This window comes from Bolinopsis microptera, chromosome 13 (genome assembly GCF_026151205.1).
Source record: "Bolinopsis microptera isolate Bmic1 chromosome 13, MBARI_Bmic_1.0, whole genome shotgun sequence".
Lineage (NCBI taxonomy): Eukaryota > Metazoa > Ctenophora > Tentaculata > Lobata > Bolinopsidae > Bolinopsis > Bolinopsis microptera.
Genome location: NC_087084.1, coordinates 10,388,753 through 10,408,562, shown reverse-complemented (window position 1 = coordinate 10,408,562; position 19,810 = coordinate 10,388,753). Strand labels below are relative to the sequence as shown.

The 19,810-nt window shown below is 39.5% G+C and overlaps 1 protein-coding gene across 2 annotated transcripts; it reads right to left on the bottom strand.

The window, feature by feature from the left end:
• Positions 1-9,036: 9,036 nt before the first annotated feature.
• LOC134825178 (uncharacterized) lies at positions 9,037-17,693 on the bottom strand. Of its 2 annotated transcripts, none has more exons than XM_063837328.1 (16): positions 17,576-17,693; positions 17,305-17,419; positions 16,946-17,031; positions 16,484-16,743; positions 16,087-16,331; positions 15,578-15,871; positions 15,255-15,382; positions 14,532-14,645; positions 14,162-14,305; positions 13,319-13,471; positions 12,072-12,136; positions 11,587-11,681; positions 11,377-11,473; positions 10,734-10,806; positions 10,402-10,487; positions 9,037-9,882 (listed from the first exon to the last, which is right to left on the bottom strand). In XM_063837328.1, exons 1-16 carry the CDS (start codon positions 17,612-17,614, stop codon positions 9,579-9,581), a joined length of 2,298 nt encoding a protein of 765 aa, XP_063693398.1. In that variant the 5' UTR covers positions 17,615-17,693; the 3' UTR covers positions 9,037-9,578. The 2 variants fall into 2 exon arrangements, with proteins under 2 accessions (XP_063693398.1, XP_063693399.1); XM_063837329.1 differs by having other exon boundaries at positions 17,305-17,416; positions 17,576-17,666.
• Between the last annotated feature and the right edge of the window lie 2,117 nt (positions 17,694-19,810).

Below are 19,810 nucleotides of genomic sequence, written 5' to 3'. Positions count from 1 at the left end.
CGTGACATGACCACGTGTGTTTGTGTGTTCTTAAATCTCTTAACGTTAATCCCCGCATTATAAAATATATAATGAGATTCTCTCATGTCGGGATTTATACTTATTTCCGGAGTTTTGGGGCCAAAATAATAACGTTATCGTAAACATTATCAGCCGTTCTTATTAAGTTTCGTCAACATGGTTTAAATTCCAGACGATATGTCGTACCGGACAGATTTGGGTAAAAACCAAATTCTAGGTGGCTGAGGGTTTCAAATTAAACGGGGGAGAGTGGGGTATACGGGGGAGAATGGGGTATACGGGGCAGAGTGGGGTATACGGGGGAGAGTGGGGTATACGGGGGAGAGTGGGGTATACGGGGGAGAGTGGGGTATACGGGGGAGAGTGGGGTATACGGGGGAGAGTGGGGTATACGGGGGAGAGTGGGGTATACGGGGGTGAGTGGGGTATACGGGGAGAGTGGGGTATACGGGGGAGAGTGGGGTTTACGGGGGAGAGTGGGGTATACGGGGGAGAGTGGGGTATACGGGGGAGCGTGGGGTATACAGTGGGGAGTGGGGTATACGGGAGTATACAGGGGAGAGTGGGGTATACGGGGGAGAGTGGGGTATACGGGGGACAGTGGGGTATACGGGGGAGAGTGGGGTATACGGGGGAGCGTGGGGTATACAGGGGGAGTGGGGTATACGGGGGTATACAGGGGAGAGTGGGGTATACGGGGGAGAGTGGGTAGACGTCTTGGGAGAACAGATCTTGAATATTTAAGGGGATTCGTGGTTCATCCTAGCTGGCGCAAAATATTTCAACATATTGAATAGATCTCCCCCTTCATCATCTGTTTGGTACCGGTTTTTTGTTGTAATTTCGGCTTTTAGACATGGATGGTAGCTGGGAAGTGGTGCACGTTTCTTTTAAATAATTGTCTTGCAACCTCGACCAATGAAATCCCTACATTGCTGTCACATGATGTGACGTCATGTCACGTGGTGTGACGTCATGTCACGTGTCAAAACAAACGTGCACCACCTCCCCGCCATTACCCACGGCTACTGTTTACGATATTGTTAGCACTCGTTCATTAGACCTTAACAAAAAGGAATTCACTGTTTCCTGTGATAGTAGTAAACAATTACTAGATTAACTAAAAATTGTTAAATAATTACTAAAAGTTACTATTAAATACCCGTCGGAAAGATAGAGTGACGTCAAGCAAAATGGTGTTTTTTAAGCTGTTGATATTTAGTAAATATTATTTGGTGTTTTTAATTGGGTTGCATTCCGAAATGTTGTTTTTAAAATCTTCGTAAAATGCTGGCGAAGTCTTGTAAAAATAATCCTTGCACTCGACCTTGTTGCATGCTTCTTCATCTTTTATGGGTAAGTTTTTCTGTTTTGATCCGTTTGAAAAATATCTCGGAAGCTTTGTTGAGAAGTTTAGAAAGACGTGGTTGGGCGTGCCACCACGACAGAAATGTGTTAATCAGGCTAAATATTGGAAAGTTAAATGATTAAAGTATTACCATCACTGTGTGCCACCCTAACCGAAGCACGACCTAGCCGAACAAATCCCTGTGCAGTGCATCATAACACTTAGTCTGTAGAAAACAATAAGTCTGTAGAAAACAACAAGCTTTCTACTACAAAATATTTGGTGTGGCTCTCCAAGCTCTCTCCTTGAGAGAATATATGCAGCATTATGTTTCTACATATATGTGACATGTATATTTTCTGAGGATTGATTTGCACTACATGTATCCAGTAACGCCTCTACCATATGTACCGCTAAGAATGCTCTGAGCGGACATTTTTAGTGCTTCTTGCTATTGTCAATTGCTGGTCCATGATGTGCTGCTTGACAAGGTACTTCACTGCGGTCATGATGGCTCTATATTGGAAGTAAACGTGATATGTGAGTAGTAGAATATGTAGGGTCAAGGGTGACATCATAGGATGAAGCTAGCTAGAGAGCTAGGCTAAAAAGGGGGAGGCGATGTGATTTTAATTGAGTTTGAGCTTAATGAAACGCAGTGTTGATCGTCTGTGTTATTTGTAAGATGATGTATAATGGTGAACTGTGATTGGAAGTAGGAGTCTTTATTGTGGATCAATAATGTCACTCGTAATATATGTAGTATATATGATATCATAATGTCACGGACATTGAGAGGGTGAGTGGATTTTGATAGTTGTTAAGATACTTTGTACTTTTTATTAGTGTTTAACAAATTACATTTTTATAATCTTCAATTTGACTTCAAATTTGAAACTTTTTATCTGATCGTAATCATTTGTCTATTGTTTGTGTCATTAAGAAAATTCAGCTTTCTCAGCTAAGATCGTTATTATTAGAGATAAGACTCCACTTATTATAGAAGTCGGAATTATCGAAGGATGGTCAAACGCGATCTGCACAAAGGACAGACTTCACACTCCCGTCAAGTGATAGAGATGCCAATGTGATCATTCTGCAGAAATACTGTGACTCTCCTTATTGTTGAAAATTTGATCCCAAACCGCAGAAACTACATACGTCTTTTATGAGGGAGGGTCCTTAATTATTGCCAGTGACAGGCCCTTATGTTAGAATTTATGTAGCGCGCGGTCACAACTCAAATCATTTTCCCGCGCTGTTAGTCAAATTTTAGCGCGCCTGGTGCGCGTGGTATGACATCATAGCGCTACGAAGGGGTCCTGTGTTGCGTATTTTACAAGAGGGACTTCCTGAACATGCTCTATCAAGTTCCTACTTTTTCTTGTATCCTAGATAAATGGTACTATCAGGATCTTGTTGACGTGGCACCGTCCACAACCAGTGCACTTAACAGTTATGGACACAGTGCTGCAATGTTAAACTTTGGCACAAGATTCAAAGAACCATGTGGTTTATGAATTGTAGTATTTATTTTGTAGGTGATTCCAAGGTTCCATCACCTGGGCTGTGGCTCATTATTTATTAAAGAACAAGCACTGGGGCCTTGCACTTAACCGTGGTTGAAAACGAGCGCAGTGATTGGTCCAGATAACTTTTCACTGGCAAGTTGCCTGATTTTTAATTAGGATATAATCTGTGCTTGAGATCATCACAATTCACATCAGCATTGATATCCGGTGATCTTACTTGAGGAATTTATGAACCCCTCCCTAATTTATTGTATTAGGCTGTCCTGACCTGGATTTTTTAATTAATTCAAACCATGATGATGTATAAGTAACACAGCCTTCTTTGGTCTTGCATTTCATGCTAGGTTGTCTGCCATGATACAAGAATAGATACTGATGGTTTGTATTCAAAACTAAGGATTGATTAACAATGTCCAGGCCGTAGCAGTACTAAAGTACGTTGCATAGCCCATTTATTCACATTAACAGTAATGAAAAGGTTACCAAGCTAGGCCAGTATCGCTTAAAATTAGATCAAACCTCAAAATACTCAGTATTGAGTATAATATGTACAGCAATTCCAAGAAGCAGATTTTCCTTGAAATCACAATACCAATTAAATGACAGAAATGAATAAATTTAATTAAAAAAGTGCGATATCTATTATCTATCGTTCCATAAAGTCCACTGAGTACTATTAACATCAAAACCACACCCCATACGACAACACATCATCCTGCTCCAACAACCGCACCATCTGAACAACAAAGTTGCTATCATCCGAACTCTGCAACTGTTTCTCGTGCAGGTCGATATAATTATTCTGTGACGTCAGACTTTGTGCAGACCAACTAAACAAGTCATCTTGTGTTAAGAGGTATCTCCCGCGGTATTCAGGTTTATAGTCGTGAGGTCGGAAGTAAAGATCTCCATCTTTAAGTGGGTAGATCTTGATCAGATTCTGAAAGATCTTTAATTTGACTTAATTGAAGTTCAACGATGTTTGATGCTATCACAACTTTAAGTTAAATATGGACTTTGATAACCGTTTGCTAAATGCCAAAAGATTTAACGAACATTCACTAATTGTATTGATAATTTTGTAGCTCAAGCTATTGCGCTCCTCATATAACGTGGATCTGAAACTTTAAAAGTGGAGTACCTTAGAAGTTCTGAGTGACTGTAACATAGTGTTTGCCAGAAGAGAAAAGCTCAGCAGGGTAGAAAACAGGAGTAAAACCAACAACACAGGCATTGTTGGTATCTGCAGTAAACAGGGGAGGTTTTCAAACAGAGATATGCATACTGCACAAAATAATCAACATTGAAGAGGCTAAACGTTATTGGTTTACGTAGAGCGGTCTACTTTTTAATCCATCATTTAAGTTTAAAATAGATCAAGATGTTTTTAACGAGCCTCACAGTTGTTTAATAATATCTTGTTGGGCTTGCACGCTCGTTAGAGAATGTGCAGGAGTACTTACTTAAATTAATATATTGTGAGGGGAAAGTGTGTCAGAGAGAGGGCGTTACACTTAAAGGAAGGAGGGTGGGTCATGGGAGGATGTAACACTTATAACAGGGAGGAGGGTTGGTCAGGGCGTTACACGTAAAGGAAGAAGGGTGGGTCGGGGAGGGCGTTACACTTATAGGAAGTAGGGTGGATGTTACACTTACGTCTTACGGGGAGGAAGGTGTTAAAGAGAGGGTGTTACACTTACAGAGAGGAGCGTGTTAAAGAGAGGGTAGGAGGGTGTTACACTTATAATAGGGAGGGTGGATGTTACAATTTGACTTGCAGAAAGGAAGGTGTTAAAGAGAGGGTGTTACACTTACAGAGAGGAGCGTGTTAAAGAGAGGGTAGGAGGGTGTTACACTTAAATCAGGGAAGGTGGATATTATACTTTGACTTACAGAGAGGAAGGTGTTAAAGAGAGGGTGTTACACTTACAGAGAGGAGCGTGTTAAAGAGAGGGTAGGAGGGTGTTACACTTATAACAGGGAAGGTGGATGTTACACTTTGACTTACAGAAAGGAAGGTGTTAAAGAGAGGGTGTTACACTTACAGAGAGGAAGGTGTTAAAGAGAGGGTGTTACACTTACAGAGAGGAGCGTGTTAAAGAGAGGGTAGGAGGGTGTTACACTTATAACAGGGAAGGTGGATGTTAAACTTTGGGGGGGGGGGGGGGGGGGGGGGGGGGGGGCCAACCATATTAAAGTATATTAAAATGTAGGATTTTTCCCGATTTTGACCCGGGGATATACTTTAATATACTTTAATATACTTTAATATATCCCTATCTCCTTGGAGGCCTACATCAAAAATTGTTGCCCAAAATAAGCTTGAAATGCAATTCTTAATCGATTCCAAAAAGTTCTTGAAAAAATATTGAAAACTGATGGAGTTATTTCAATTTTAATGAAGTCATTTTGGCTAGTATTCCGAACCGAGATATTACGGGTATATGGCCCCCAGAATATAGGTCGTTTTTTGAGCACTTAGAAACAGGTGTTAAAACTACTTCTAAGCATGTTTAGGGCTGTAAATATGTACATAATAACCCTTTAAATGTTTCTTGGCCCTTGGGTAGTTGAAAATAATTATTAGGTTTTTAAGTGTACTTTTTTTTCACCTGTAAAAATACCATTTTTTAACAGGGCCCCCAGAATATAGGTCCAAACATCTGTTCCTAAGTTGTTCTAAAATTGTCACAGACAGTTATATGCAGTCAGAATATGTTGCTGAGACTGTATTGATGATGCCAATGGCTCCAGATACTAAATTGAAATGGTTTAGAGTATACTTAATAGCAAAAAATCAAAAACTACGGCCCCCAGAATATAGGTATGCAAAAATCGTCCTCAAATACTCCACCTTCATACATTTTGATGATGCCATCTCTTCAGCATATGTTCTTTAACTGTTTCTCATCACTACCCCACATTCCTTAATGCTCAGGGTGACAGAGAAAATGCAGAATCTTGGTCGCTATTTTTTTTTAAAACCTATATTCTGGGGGCCATATACCCGTGATGAGTAAAATCTTTAATTTTACTTGTTTAAAAGCTTTCATGCACTCATTTAGTAGGGATCTTAACTAAATACTTAAATAAGATTGAAGGAGTGTCCCTAGATATGATTGAGGGGGGCTGTTTTTATCTGTATCAATACAATGTGCACCTCAATGACTGTAAATCAGACATTTTTGGCCGCCAAATTTTTTTAAAGGCCAAACTCAAAATTCTGTCCCAAAACTTAAGGTCATGAGACAATTCTACGTTGATTCTGAAAATTTCATGTGAAAATATTGAAACCCTATTGAGTTCTATTGTTTTGAGCGAAGTCAGTTTGAGATATGGGCGATTTTGTTCATTTTTTGCGATTATTTGAACACAGAATCCACAGTTAGGTAGATATTGAGCTGATAATCATAGAGAATGTGTAATATATGCTTACCTTCCATATAAAGTTGGTTTCATTCAAAAATATTGATATTTGACCAATTTATGGACCAAAATCGATCAAATTTGGTGCGTATGCCCAAATATGGGCATATGGTTTTTGTTTTTATCCCATAACTCGGCCAATTTTTATCCAATTTTGATAAAACTTGATATGTGGGTTCAGGAGACTAGTAGCTACAAGTAGAGCATCCCAAAGCATGGTTTTGGGCATGTTCAGGGTTTTTGACCAACCTATATTCTGGGGGTCGTATAGACCTATATTCTGGGGGCCCGTAAAATTGTGGTGGCCATAACTTTTTTCCAAATTGTCAGTTTGCAGATGTCTCGATGAAAAGATAGCTTAAAATAATACTTATACTCATACCAGTAGTCTTAATGGCATGTGTTGGACAGATTTTTGTCATGACAATTTTTCGCCATATTTACCCCTCTAGAAAATGAAATCATCGTTTAAGGGGGGGGGGTTCACCCTGATTTTTTTGTGAAACTTAGTTTCGAGATAGCAGTTGACCAACAAACTAGGACCGGTGACCGAACTTCTGAGGGGGTCCCGGACCCCAACCGCCAAACGGTGCCTGCGGGGCAGCCACGCCCATATTTGATCCAAATTAGGCCCAATTTAGCCAAATACCCTGAACATGCCCAAAACCCAGATTTTAGGTGCTCTACTTGTAGCTAGTGGTCCCCTGAACTCGTATATGAATTTTCATCAAGATTGGACAAAAAATGACTGAGTTATGAGCCAAAAACCATATGACCATATTTGGGCATACGCACCAAATTTGATCGATTTTGGCCCATAAATTGGTCAAATATCAATATTTTTGAATGAAACCAACTTTATATGGAAGATATGCCCGGCAAATTTCAGAATTTGGCCGCCAAATTTTTTTAAAGGCCTAACTCAAAATTCCAATACAAAACTTAAGGTCATGAGGCGATTCTACGTTGATTCTGAAAATTTCATGAAAAAATATTGAAACCCTATTGAGTTCTATTGTTTTGAGCGAAGTCAGTTTTGCAAATATCGCGAACTGAGATATGGGCGATTTTGTTCATTTTTTGCAACTATTTGAACACAGAATCCACAGTTAGGTAGATATTGAGCTGATAATCATAGAGAATCTGTAGTATAGGCTTATCTTCCATATAAAGTTGGTTTCATTCAAAAATATTGATATTTGACCAATTTATGGGCCAAAATCGATCAAATTTGGTGCGTATGCCCAAACATGGTCATATGGTTTTTGGCTCATAACTCAGTCATTTTTTGTCCAATCTTGATGAAAATTCATATACGAGTTCAGGGGACCACTAGCTACAAGTAGAGCACCTAAAATCTGGGTTTTGGGCATGTTCAGGGTATTTGGCTAAATTGGGCCTAATTTGGACCAAATATGGGCGTGGCTGCCCCGCGGGCACCGTTTGGCGGTTGGGGTCCGGGACCCCCTAAAAAGTTCGGTCACCGGTCCTAGTTTGTTGGTCAACTGCTATCTCGAAACCAAGTTTCACAAAAAATTCAGGGTGAACCCCCAGCCTTAAATCTTTCGCTGTCATGACCAAATATACCAAAATACCTCATGTAGGTCCAAAATTTTTATCCAGAAACATAAGTTACATGTTTTACTCCAACCTAGCAGTAACAGATCCCATTAGTATCGCTTATCTTGGTTAGAAATGTATCCACTAACATGACCTATATTTTGGGGGCCACCTATATTCTGGGGGCCATATACCCGTATGTGCAATTTTCCCAATTTTGTTCATGGAGGTCTTTTTACTTAGTATCCACTATATTCAACTAACACTGAGTTATATCTTTCACATAGAGTTAGTCTCATTAAAAAATATTGAAATTTTATCGAATTTGGGCAAAAGCGAATTTGGGCAAAAGCGTATGCCCAAATATGGGCATATTTTTTAAAGCTCATAGCTCAGCCAATTTTTGACCAATCTGGATGGAAATTCATGTACTAGTCCTAAAACAGGCTTATCTTGCGAATCTGAGTGAAAAATATAGTTCATCATGTAAATCTTAACGAAGAATATAAATCTTCTAATTGTAGGTATATTAAAGTATATTAAAATGTAGGATTTTTTCCGATTTTGACCCGGGGATATACTTTAATATACTTTAATATGGTTGGCCCCCCCCCCCCCAACTTTGACTTACGGGGAGGAAGGTGTTAAAGAGAGGGTGTTACACTTACAGAGGGTGTTAAAGAGAGGGTAGGTGGGTGTTACAGAATGAAACAGAAGGTGTAGAGAGGAAAGTTCAGATGGGGAGGAAGAGACAGGTATTTAGAGGGTCATGAAAAAAGTGAAGAGTGGCGGGAATTCTTTCCACAAATGGCGGGAATTCTTTGCACAAATTTTCAAGTTGGTACCATCCCTGTGAATAACATCCAGATTTAAAACTGACCCTTTCAGTGCCGACCCCCCAAACCTACAGAATGCAAGCAGACGCAAAAGCAATTTCTTCCATTTCAAAATGCCCCTGTTATTACACGTACAGTTTCCCCTATAAATTAGGTTAATCAATGAATTTAGAGGATGATTTGGTGCGCTGTAGAATTTCTAAATACTCGGCGACCCAAAATTCAAATTATCAATTTTTTATGGCTATTTTAGACCTGGTGTATCTGTGCCGACTTGGTTATAATTAATTGTGTAATCGAAAGAATTATCTCATTTCTGATCATCGATAAAATAAATATAGCAAACGCTAAAATATTCGCAACAGTATCAATTCACGCATACAACATATCACTGAAAAGGTACATCACATCACGCCGTGCGTGACGTAATATCACGTGGTGTGACGTCACGTCACGTGTTATGTCGGCATACAACATATTATTTAATATTTCTAATCATAATATGTAATCGATTTCACTCACAAGTAGTACTATTCCATCGTTATATTAATTAATTATCCATTAAGAAAGTAAATAAAGACATGGTTTTTTAGGTGTCTCCATTATTAAGAGCTGAATTGGATTTCAGTAACTTTAAATCACAAAGAATCTAGCTTTACAATTAAATTTAAATGCGGGATGAACATAATTCGTATTTTTACAACAATTTGACGTGATAATCTCATCTTATTCCTCAATCAGTCACACAATACTTTAAGCTACAATATAATACCAGAAGAAACATCAAAACGTCTGAAATAAGCATAACATGAAGGTTGTAATTAAATAACAAGAGGGGAGAAGGATATCACGTGATCATTGATTAACGGTGGTTAGACTAAGAAGAGTGTTCGCAGCGGCTGTATCCCGCGACTTATCTGCAACATTCAGCACGTGCGTGGTTGAAGTGGCGTGTTGCACGTGCGTGGTTGAAGTGGCGTGTTGCACGTGCGTGGTTGAAGTGGCGTGTTGCACGTGCGCTGTTGAAGCGCTGTGTTGCACGTGGACTGATGTAGTGCCGTGTTGAAGATGTGCGGCTACACCGTGCACTTGCGCAGAGTTGAAGGATGAGGAATGGAGGGGAGCTTGTTCGGGGTTACTGTTAACAACTGAGTGCTGCCTGGAGTAGTTGGAGAGTTAGCAACTTGGAGTGTTAGAAACTGAAATGAACTGACCAAAGTGTTCGTGAAAGAAACAAAAATAACTCAGATGTTTTACGACTTCAGCCGTAGGGGATTATCACTATTTTCGTAGACCCCTTTCTAGAGTCAATTAAATTAAAATTTCAAAGCAGTAAAGCAAGGCAAATTGTTGGCATAATGTTTCATAGTGAACATCTCCTGGACAAACATCGCGGCGTATTATAATATGATCGCCAACGATCAAATGATGTGATCTTACACCTAATATTGCTACCGCAACATGTTAAATAATAACACCACGCGATTAGAAACTTGTATAACCTAACCACAAACTAACATGCTACAAGACGGACGGCTGGCCGAGCACACGTTCTTACCTATTACCTTCTCAGTTTTTAAACTTTAAGCGCTATGATTATCTTACAATATCCCTTACAAAACTTATCAGAACACGTTTACTTGATACTGCGAGGAATAATAAAAATTAAGACACTCACCCTTTGTAAGAAGGATATCCGGAGCTGTAAGTCGGAGCATCAAAAGAGTAGGTCTCTAGAGCTTGCTTTTGAACCTCCGTCAGTTCCTGAATAACATGGTCATGTAATCTGGAAAAGAGAAGTGAGGAGATCTACATCCTACAGAGCAGTGGCGTAACGTTGCCTGGGCGCCCCCTGCACAGCGGGGTTAGCAGGGCCCTTCGTTACGCCACTGCTACAGAGATGGGACGAGTAAATAGGAGCGGTGGACAGTACTAAACTTGAGCAATTTCCGCGCGGCTTAGATTTAGGTTCTCAAACAGATGAGATTATTCTTAAAGAACCAAACTTACTTGAGGTTCGTACTTGACAGATATTTGTTGAGGGTGTTCGACTATTTCCAGCGGTTTCTGTTCTTCGTCAACCCTACAGTAGTACGAATAACCTCCACGAAATAGACTACATGTTACATGATACAATGACGCTCTGTGCACATGATATGTAGCTTAGTGCACAATTAACACTATACATTGCAATGATAATGTATACACACACGCTCACTTGAAAACCAGCCAATAGCTTACCGCCAACTGCTCTGCTATTTTGGTCCACAGATTATATGCAGCGCGCGTAATGCGCGCGCGGCGCCAAAATCTACGGCAGTCGGGTCCTTTTCATGACTTTAAGCTTAAATTGTCAGCATTTTAGGAAGACCTTGCCTTGGATTTGTTTTGAAAGTTCCGCTAAAATATTTCTTCACGATAAACCCCAGATAAGAACAAAATACGATGATTAAGATCCAACTTTTCACTGAAGCGATGTAATCGGACACGAATCAGTCAGTTTTACCAGCAAATAACGAAATGTTCGGTCGCATAGTGTTGATAATTCCGTCGTCAAAAATCTGGGAATGCGCGTGCCTACAAATATGTAAGCTGGATCTAAACCCTGCATTCTATTAAACACAAATTACAGGACAAGTTATGCAAGACTCACGTTTCGGATTTACGAGGAAATAGTTCTTTCAGGAAAGGTTTTGCAGATTTGGGTAGCAGGCTCTCAGCCTTGGCTAGGCCTTCTGGGGTGAACTCACCTGAATCAACCAATTAATTTCACTTGAAGTACCTATTTTAACAAGCCATTCAATTTCACCGAAACATTATTAGAACAGTTAAAACAAAACATTCAGACATCAGTTCCACATACCAGTGTCAATACCGTAGCAAAATCCCATCTTCTTCAAAATACCAATCTCATCATGGATCTCAAAAAACTCGTTAAATCTGAACTCGTATTCGGTCCTGTGATAGTTATCACATTTTAGAGGATTCTTAGTGACAAAAACGTGTAGGTCGTATATGTACATAGCATTACTGACTGTGTAAAACATATATGTTGTATTTCACTCATAAACTGAATACTTTTAAGTTACAAAATGGAGAAATGGGGCTATTGTGGTTTATGCTAAGGTTATTTAACCAATTTTAGTAATTCGGTGCAGAATATCAGAATACGTAACTGATCAACAGTTAACAGTATAAGAAAGAGAATATAATTCCTCCTCTTAATTATCATATTATTAAATATACAACATGATGAACGGAGCAGCTTGTCCCGAAGCAAGTTCAGGCAAGTTCAAGCAAGTTTCATGACATTAATTTACTCCAAGTTATCTTGAATTACACCCTCACCTATCATCTGCTACCTCCAGTCCTATTTGTGTGTCAGGCCCAGTGCTCAGTACTAGAAAGGGTACCTGCAGGAGATATCACATGTCACATGTCACGTGATTTGAGATATCACATGTCACATGATTTGAGATATCACGTGTGATTTCAATAGTTGAGCTCTTGCCAAAAATTACCGCGCACCAAAAATAGCTGAGCTTTATATAGAAAACAGGTCAGAATAATGTGTACAATTACTAACAATGACTAAATGTACATAATGTGTAAGTGTAGTGGCGACGTTGTTGTAGTGGTAAGTGGTAACTGGTCAGATATAGTCGAATATAGATCTTACATTGAATTTCAATAGAGCTAATTAGAGTACATAGAGATATGTAAGGGGACAAACACTTTTTAATAAAGCAACTAATATTAAAATTAATTAACATGAATAGCTAAACCAGACAAAATATGCATTGTGCCCATATTCGGGTTTAATTAGTCTTATCTACATAATTATTGGTTAATCATTATAATCCACGAATAACTATTTAATTAATATTTGGGGGGGGGGGGGGGGGGGGGGGGGGGGGCAACCATATTAAAGTATATTAAAATGTAGGATTTTTCCCGATTTTGACCCGGGGATATACTTTAATATACTTTAATATACTTTAATATATCCCTATCTCCTTGAAGGCCTACATCAAAAATTGTTGCCCAAAATAAGCTTGAAATGCAATTCTTAATCGATTCCAAAAAGTTCTTGAAAAAATATTGAAAACTGATGGAGTTATTTCAATTTTAATGAAGTCATTTTGGCTAGTATTCCGAACCGAGATATTATGAGCAATTTTCCCAATTTTGTTCATGGAGGTCTTTTTACTTAGTATCCACTATATTCAACAAACACTGAGTTATATCTTTCACATAGAGTTAGTCTCATTAAAAAATATTGAAATTTTATCGAATTTGGGCAAAAGCGAATTTGGGCAAAAGCGTATGCCCAAATATGGGCATATTTTTGTAAGCTCATAGCTCAGCCAATTTTTGACCAATCTGGATGGAAATTCAGGTACTAGTCCTAAAACAGGCTTATCTTGCGAATCTGATTGAAAAATATAGTTCATCGTGTAAATCTTAACGAAGAATATAAATCTTCTAATTGTAGGTATATTAAAGTATATTAAAATGTAGGATTTTTTCCGATTTTGACCCGGGGATATACTTTAATATGGTTGCCCCCCCCCCCCATATTTTAAATTATTAACCTGAATAGTTGCGTTTTCAGGGAGAGGCCCAGTTTTCTCCTCCATTTCTCTGTTCCTCTGAATTAAAGTTCTGTAAGCTATTAGCTGCAACATAAACTCCTGGGCTTTCTTTTTCTTCTCTTTTATCCTCTGCTGTATCTCTTGTTTGTATTTCTGGAAAATAAGTTACAAGTGAAATAAGAAAATGTTACAAGTGAAATGAGGAAATGTTACAAGTGAAATGAGGAAATGTTACAAGTGAAATAAGGAAATGTTACAAGTGAAATGTTACAAGTGAAATAAGGAAATGTTACAAGTGAAATGAGGAAATGTTACAAGTGAAATAAGGAAATGTTACAAGTGAAATGAGAAAATGTTACAAGTGAAATAAGGAAATGTTACAAGTGAAATGAGGAAATGTTACAAGTGAAATAAGGAAATGTTACAAGTGAAATAAGGAAATGTTACAAGTGAAATTATAAGAAAAGTTAAAAGTTAAACAAGGGTGCTTGAGTTGGTTGGCTGACGCAAATGAATACACAAAAATAAAGGACACAACATATCAGCGCAGACTGCAATGAAGCCTTCCTTCTTTAAATTAAGTTATTTATAAATCTATTGTTATTTTGTAATGTTTGCAATGTTATGTGTATGTACCAAACAGCGTTCAACGGGGTTTTCCAATTACCATTCAACTACTGACAGTCATTTAAATTTTAGATAAAAAGTATCAACTCACAATTAGTTATCCAGAACAAGTACGTAATCAACAATTTTAACTAAAAATTAAGCCAACTTCTAATTGCTTTTAATTTCTTATAATCATTAATCACATCTAATTACATATAATTAACTTCTAATCACCTCTAATTGCCGACACTCCTGTAACGAGTTAGTAGGGAGTCCTATCCAGCGTATCTCTTTCTTATCTTTACTGATAATGTTCATAGCACACAGAACGTTAAGCGCATCATACACCCGCCTTCTGATGTTCTTCACGTCAAACGACTGGAAATAATATGACGTCATGTCACGTGGTATGACGTCATGTCACGTGGTATGTGACGTCATGTCACGTGGTATGTGACGTGATGTTAATATAACAATTAAATATGTTATGTTTTACGGAAAATCGACTTCATTAAAAGTAAAAATGAATTGTTAAAGATTATTTATTGACAGTCAAAAAATACGCTGTAAAATTAAATAAAAAATCACACAAGTTTCCACTAACGTTGGCGCTGCTGGGGGTTGAATTTACAATACTGTGATGTGAGAATTCCTCGACCAACTCTTCTGAAACTTCCAGATATGTTGTGACTCCTTTAGACTTCACCTTCTCACACACCTGAAAAAAAAACACGTTATAGTTGTGTGTTGTCATGTCATGTGGTGTGACGTCATGTCATGTTGTGTGACGTCATGTCATGTGGTGTGACGTCATGTCATGTGGTGACGTCATGTCATGTGGTGTGACGTCATGTCATGTCGTTCACAGTGCTAGAAAAGTCTTTCACTCGCTGGTAAAGAAATTTTAAATCTTATTTATTTATCACAATTGTCACAATTTCGCACTCAAATTTAGAGGGGGTTCTTGAAACATATAAATGATACGAAATGTTTTATTAGCAGGAGCTTACAAAATACATACTTTGTGTAAATCGTCTTCGGCAAATATCTCGTCTTCCACAAATATTTTGTATTACGATTCCTTTTCCAATTAAAAAAAGGGGCGTATATGCTCTAATAGTAGGCTTGCTGTTACTATGGAGGAATGGAAGAACAACGCTAAAAGCAAGAAATTATCTCATCTCGCTAGAAAAGGGTCGGGCCTCACCTAGATTATAGAAAAGTGTCTCATCTTGCTAGAAAACTAGAAAAGTCTCGCTTTGCTACAAGAATATTTCACCTTGCTAGAAAACTAGAAAAGTCTCGCTCTGCTAGAAGAATGTCTTACCTTGCTAGAAAAGTGTCTCAACCCTTTTCCGCCCCTCTCCGAGCTCCGTCTAGGTCTCTTTCTATCAGTAGTGGTGGTTGGGGTAGGTTTAGCGTCGAATTGTACAGGAGATACTCTTTTACGAGAACCTAAAACACGTGTCACATGATCATTAAAACGTTAACTGGTGAGGAGAAACAAAAGTTAGTGTTTATTATAGGCTCTTTAATTAAACAAATGCAATTCAATTAATAACTAATATGATATAATAAATTAATGTCTAATACCTTGAGATCCATCCAAGAAAATTAACAAGAAAGTTAACAAATTCTTCACTGAGTTACCTGAAGCAGTACCATTGCTCATGGAAGAGATACCGTTGATAACAGAGTTGTTACTCCACCGGGCAGGAGTTGTGGAGGGGGCCTGTCTGGAGGGAGTGTTATTCTGGATCTGAGGAGTAGAGGGAGTCTGTCCACTTTTATACTGAGCAGATGGGGTCTGTCCGCTCTTGTATTGAGTTGAAGTGGTCGGTTCCCTTTTAAATTGAGTTGAGGGGGTTTGGCCACCTTTATATTGAGGAACGGATCTTTGCTGTTTGTTGTATTCGGAAGCGTCTTGGTGGTCTGAGGAGGATCCTGCAGAGAATATTGCTGTAATTACTACCTGATGTAGATGGGGAAAGGAGAACTGAAGAAGGGTAGATTACGGGAATAATCAGAGAAATGAGGCCAGGTGGGTGATGGAAAATGGGAAGAGGGGTGGCGAGGGGAGGGTGGGAGAGGGGTGATGGAGGGAGAGGAGGGGTGATGGTGAGAGAGGGAGGGGTCTGATAGCGTGCACATCCTTTTACCTGGAGCACTGTGCATCTGCTGAGGAGTGTAGCCAGACCTAGGACCCGGAGCTGGTGGAGGTTGTATCATCTCCTGATTATAATGTTGGGCGGGCTGTGCGGCTGGCTGCATGTGGCGCACACTGGACTGCGTGGAATTGGGGTGGGTGGGTCGCATAGTGGGCGGACGAGCTGGCTGCATAGTTGCATGTCCACCATGCTGTTTGGAGGATTTAGAGGCGGAAACTTGACGGGACATGGTAGGCCTGAGATAGAAGGAACAGTTGGAATAATGTTCACGACAATGTGATGGCAATTAAGACGAACAAAATAACGATAGTTTGATCCTAGATAAAACAATTATGGTCATATGATTAATAACGTGATGATTTTGTTGCATATAAGGTAAATAAGGAACCTTTGTTGAGTGTGATTCATCTGACCCCTTCCTTTCGGCACTATTCTCTGTCCAGATGCGGCTCCAGGGGACGTGCTCTGCCTCACTTGATGTTGCTGAATTCGCACATTCCCAGCTGGCGCTGGATGTGGTGATGAGTTTGATGAGACAATACGCGCACCGGACGGTAATTGTACTGTTGATGGGAGACCACCCCCTTGTTTGTTGTCTATCAGAATGGCGCGGATCTGCTGTCCATTTCCCTGCAGCCATTGACTTCCCTGTGGAATGTGGATGTAACATTTTATGAATTTCCTCTTAATACCAAGATTCTAGGAAATGATTGAACTGTAACAATATACTAATATATAAGCAGAAAGTGCATAATAATAAAGACAACATTGTTCATATTAATGTGATAAATAATTTGACTTTTAATCAATTCCCTATCTCTCATTATTGACCAAAGAAAAGCCAACTCACTTGAGGATTTCCATTCGCATTAATGACAAATTTTCCATCTTTAGTATGGGACACACTGAGATGTGTCTGTTCAACCATGCTTCCATCTGCAAAAATATCATCATTATTAATTTTAGTGTGCTGTACCACTGTAAATCCCATTTACTCTTCGTAACTTATATTAACAATAAGTACAAATTACATCTGTAGCATTAATAAAACAAAAGTTGTTAGTTTTGTTTTATATATTACATTTGCTAAATTGTTTTTTTTTAAACAAAATTTAAAAAAATTTGTTTTCCTAAAAACTTGTTTTACTAAAGCCTAGAAATAACTATGTGGTACTAGTAGACATTTTACTATCTATTGTTAAGACAAACCTGGTCTTTTCAAGCATACTTTCATAGGACCTTTATGATTTGGAAACATCTGTTGAGGTATCTGATCTTTAGAACACTGAGCTATCTCCTCTCCGTGGAGCGGCACACCAACCTGCTACAATGAAAACTTAATTTTGCACATAATACTCGGATAAATATGTATAATAAGTTTTGATTAGTTGAATAATTGTCCTGACATTTCTGTTTAATCGAAATTCTGATAACATTATCATCTGCTGTTGAACACTATTGATACAAATTAAATAAAAACCTGGTAATGTGAGTATTGAGGTGGAACATTGGGGTTCATTTCTCTGCCTTCCTTCAATCACAAGCCATATACAATGAGCACTGAGATAAATTGAGCTATTACTTATTACTATATTAGTTTTCATGACTAAAAAGCCTGGCAGACAACTCCATTATGATATATTTGTTTAAATTCTGTACACTTAGTCATGTCAAATGTACAAACTTAACGGAATTAAAAAGATACTTCATGTAATGAAAGGAAGACCAGCCACAAACACAGTTTAAATTCAACCAGGGACTGGAATGGCGGGAAATACTGGCTGCTGCCTTATCTTATGTGATGTCAAAGTATTATGTAACTGGATCAGTAGTTTGGTGGAATGTGGTACAGTTTGTGTCTTAAAGTAAAGTAAAGTAAAGTGTCTTGCCAAGTAATATTCTAGAGTAGATATTGTGTGGTATACCGAAAATGTTGTAAGCATTGTGGTCTTATGTGAGATGACTAATTGTACACCGAACCCATCTACCAACAGATGCCTCTGATTAGGGTAACACCTGCATGGCAATAGGTCTCTCTGAGCCCACCGCTTTGAGCGGTAAGTTTGTGCAACTTTTAAAAGCAAGAGTCTACTTTAGTATACTTGCTGTGAGGTTTCTCAGTTAGATGGGTCCCCCTGTATTTTTACAATAGGACTCTCCCTATCTATCTCAGAATGTCTTGGATGTATACAAGGTCATGTTGACAGTTCAGCTTGTTAACAGAATTGTGCAGACAGACTCCAGGAGTGTACAGTCCCTTCATCTATGTTCAATAGAGGTTGAGGTTGTAATTTTCAATTCAACCAAATCAATAAGTGATCAATAGGTGACTAACAGTTTCAAATTGAAATTTAAGCTCATTTCAGTGATTTCTGTCAAAATGGAGCTTACAAAAGTCGAATTCATGATATTTAAATTGAATTTGGGTGTGGCACTTTCCAGTATGTTATTAAATCCGTCTGTATTAAAACTGTTTTGGTCACGTGACAAGCCAGTTAAACGCAACTTGGACTGATAAGCGATACAATTAGGGTTATTTTAAGAGTTATGCTAAGGGTCAGGGTTCAGGTACAACCGTTTGTACCTTAGGTTATAATGTATGAACCAACCTGAACTAACTGTTTGAGGCATTTGCCACTCTTTCCATTTTGCTAGTTGTTGATAGAAGTATTAGTGTACATAGACCGTGCAAGATACAACTTTGATGATATAATCACGGGCACAGAAGAAGCATTATTAGCAATTGTGTCCTTTGCCCTCCTACACAATTTGAACATTTTCGTGGCTAACTCATTGAAAAACATCTGAGGGGGGGGGGGGGGTGTCATGTCCGTCTATGTCCGCCTATGTCCTGTCCTTTTTGGATTCTATGAGACAACGGACGTGTTTTTTGGGACATTAGCGGACACGGACGGACATAGGCGGACTCGGACGGACATTGGCGGACTTGGACGGACATTGGCGAACTCGGACGGACATTGGCGGACCCGGACGGACATTGGCGGACTTGGATGGACATTGGTGGACATTAGCGGACATTTGTGGACATTAGCGGACAAACATTTTGAGGACTGAACAGTACTGAAGAGTACTGAAGAGTACTGAGGAGGATGGCTGAGAAGGATGGCTGAGGAGGATGGCTGAGGAGGATGACTGAGGAGGATGACTGAGGAGGATGACTGAGAGGGAGGAGGAGGAGGAGGAGGAGGACCCAGAAGGAGGACCTAGGAGGAGGAGGACCCAGAAGGAGGACCTAGGAGGAGGAGGAGGAGAACTGAGGAGGATGACTGAGGAGGAGGAGGACTCAGGAGGAGGACTGAGGAGGACTGAGAAGGAGGAGGACTGAGGAGGATGGCTGAGGAGGATGGCTGAGGAGGATGACTGAGATGGAGGAGGAGGAGGAAGAGGAGGAAGAGGACTGAGTAGGAGGAGGAGAAGGATGACCCAGGAGGAGGACCAAGGAGGAGAAGGACCCAGGAGGAGGACCCAGGAAAAGGCCCCAGGAGGAGGAGGACTGGGGAGGAGGAGAACTGTTGAGGACTGATGAGGAGGACTGAGGACGAGGAGGAAGACTGAGGAGGACTGAGGAGTACTGAGGAGGATGGCTGAGGAGGATGGCTGGGGAGGATGGCTGAGGAGGATGACTGAGGAGGATGACTGAGAGGGAGGAGGGAGGAGGAGGAGGACTCAGGAGGAGGACTCAGAAGGAAGAGGA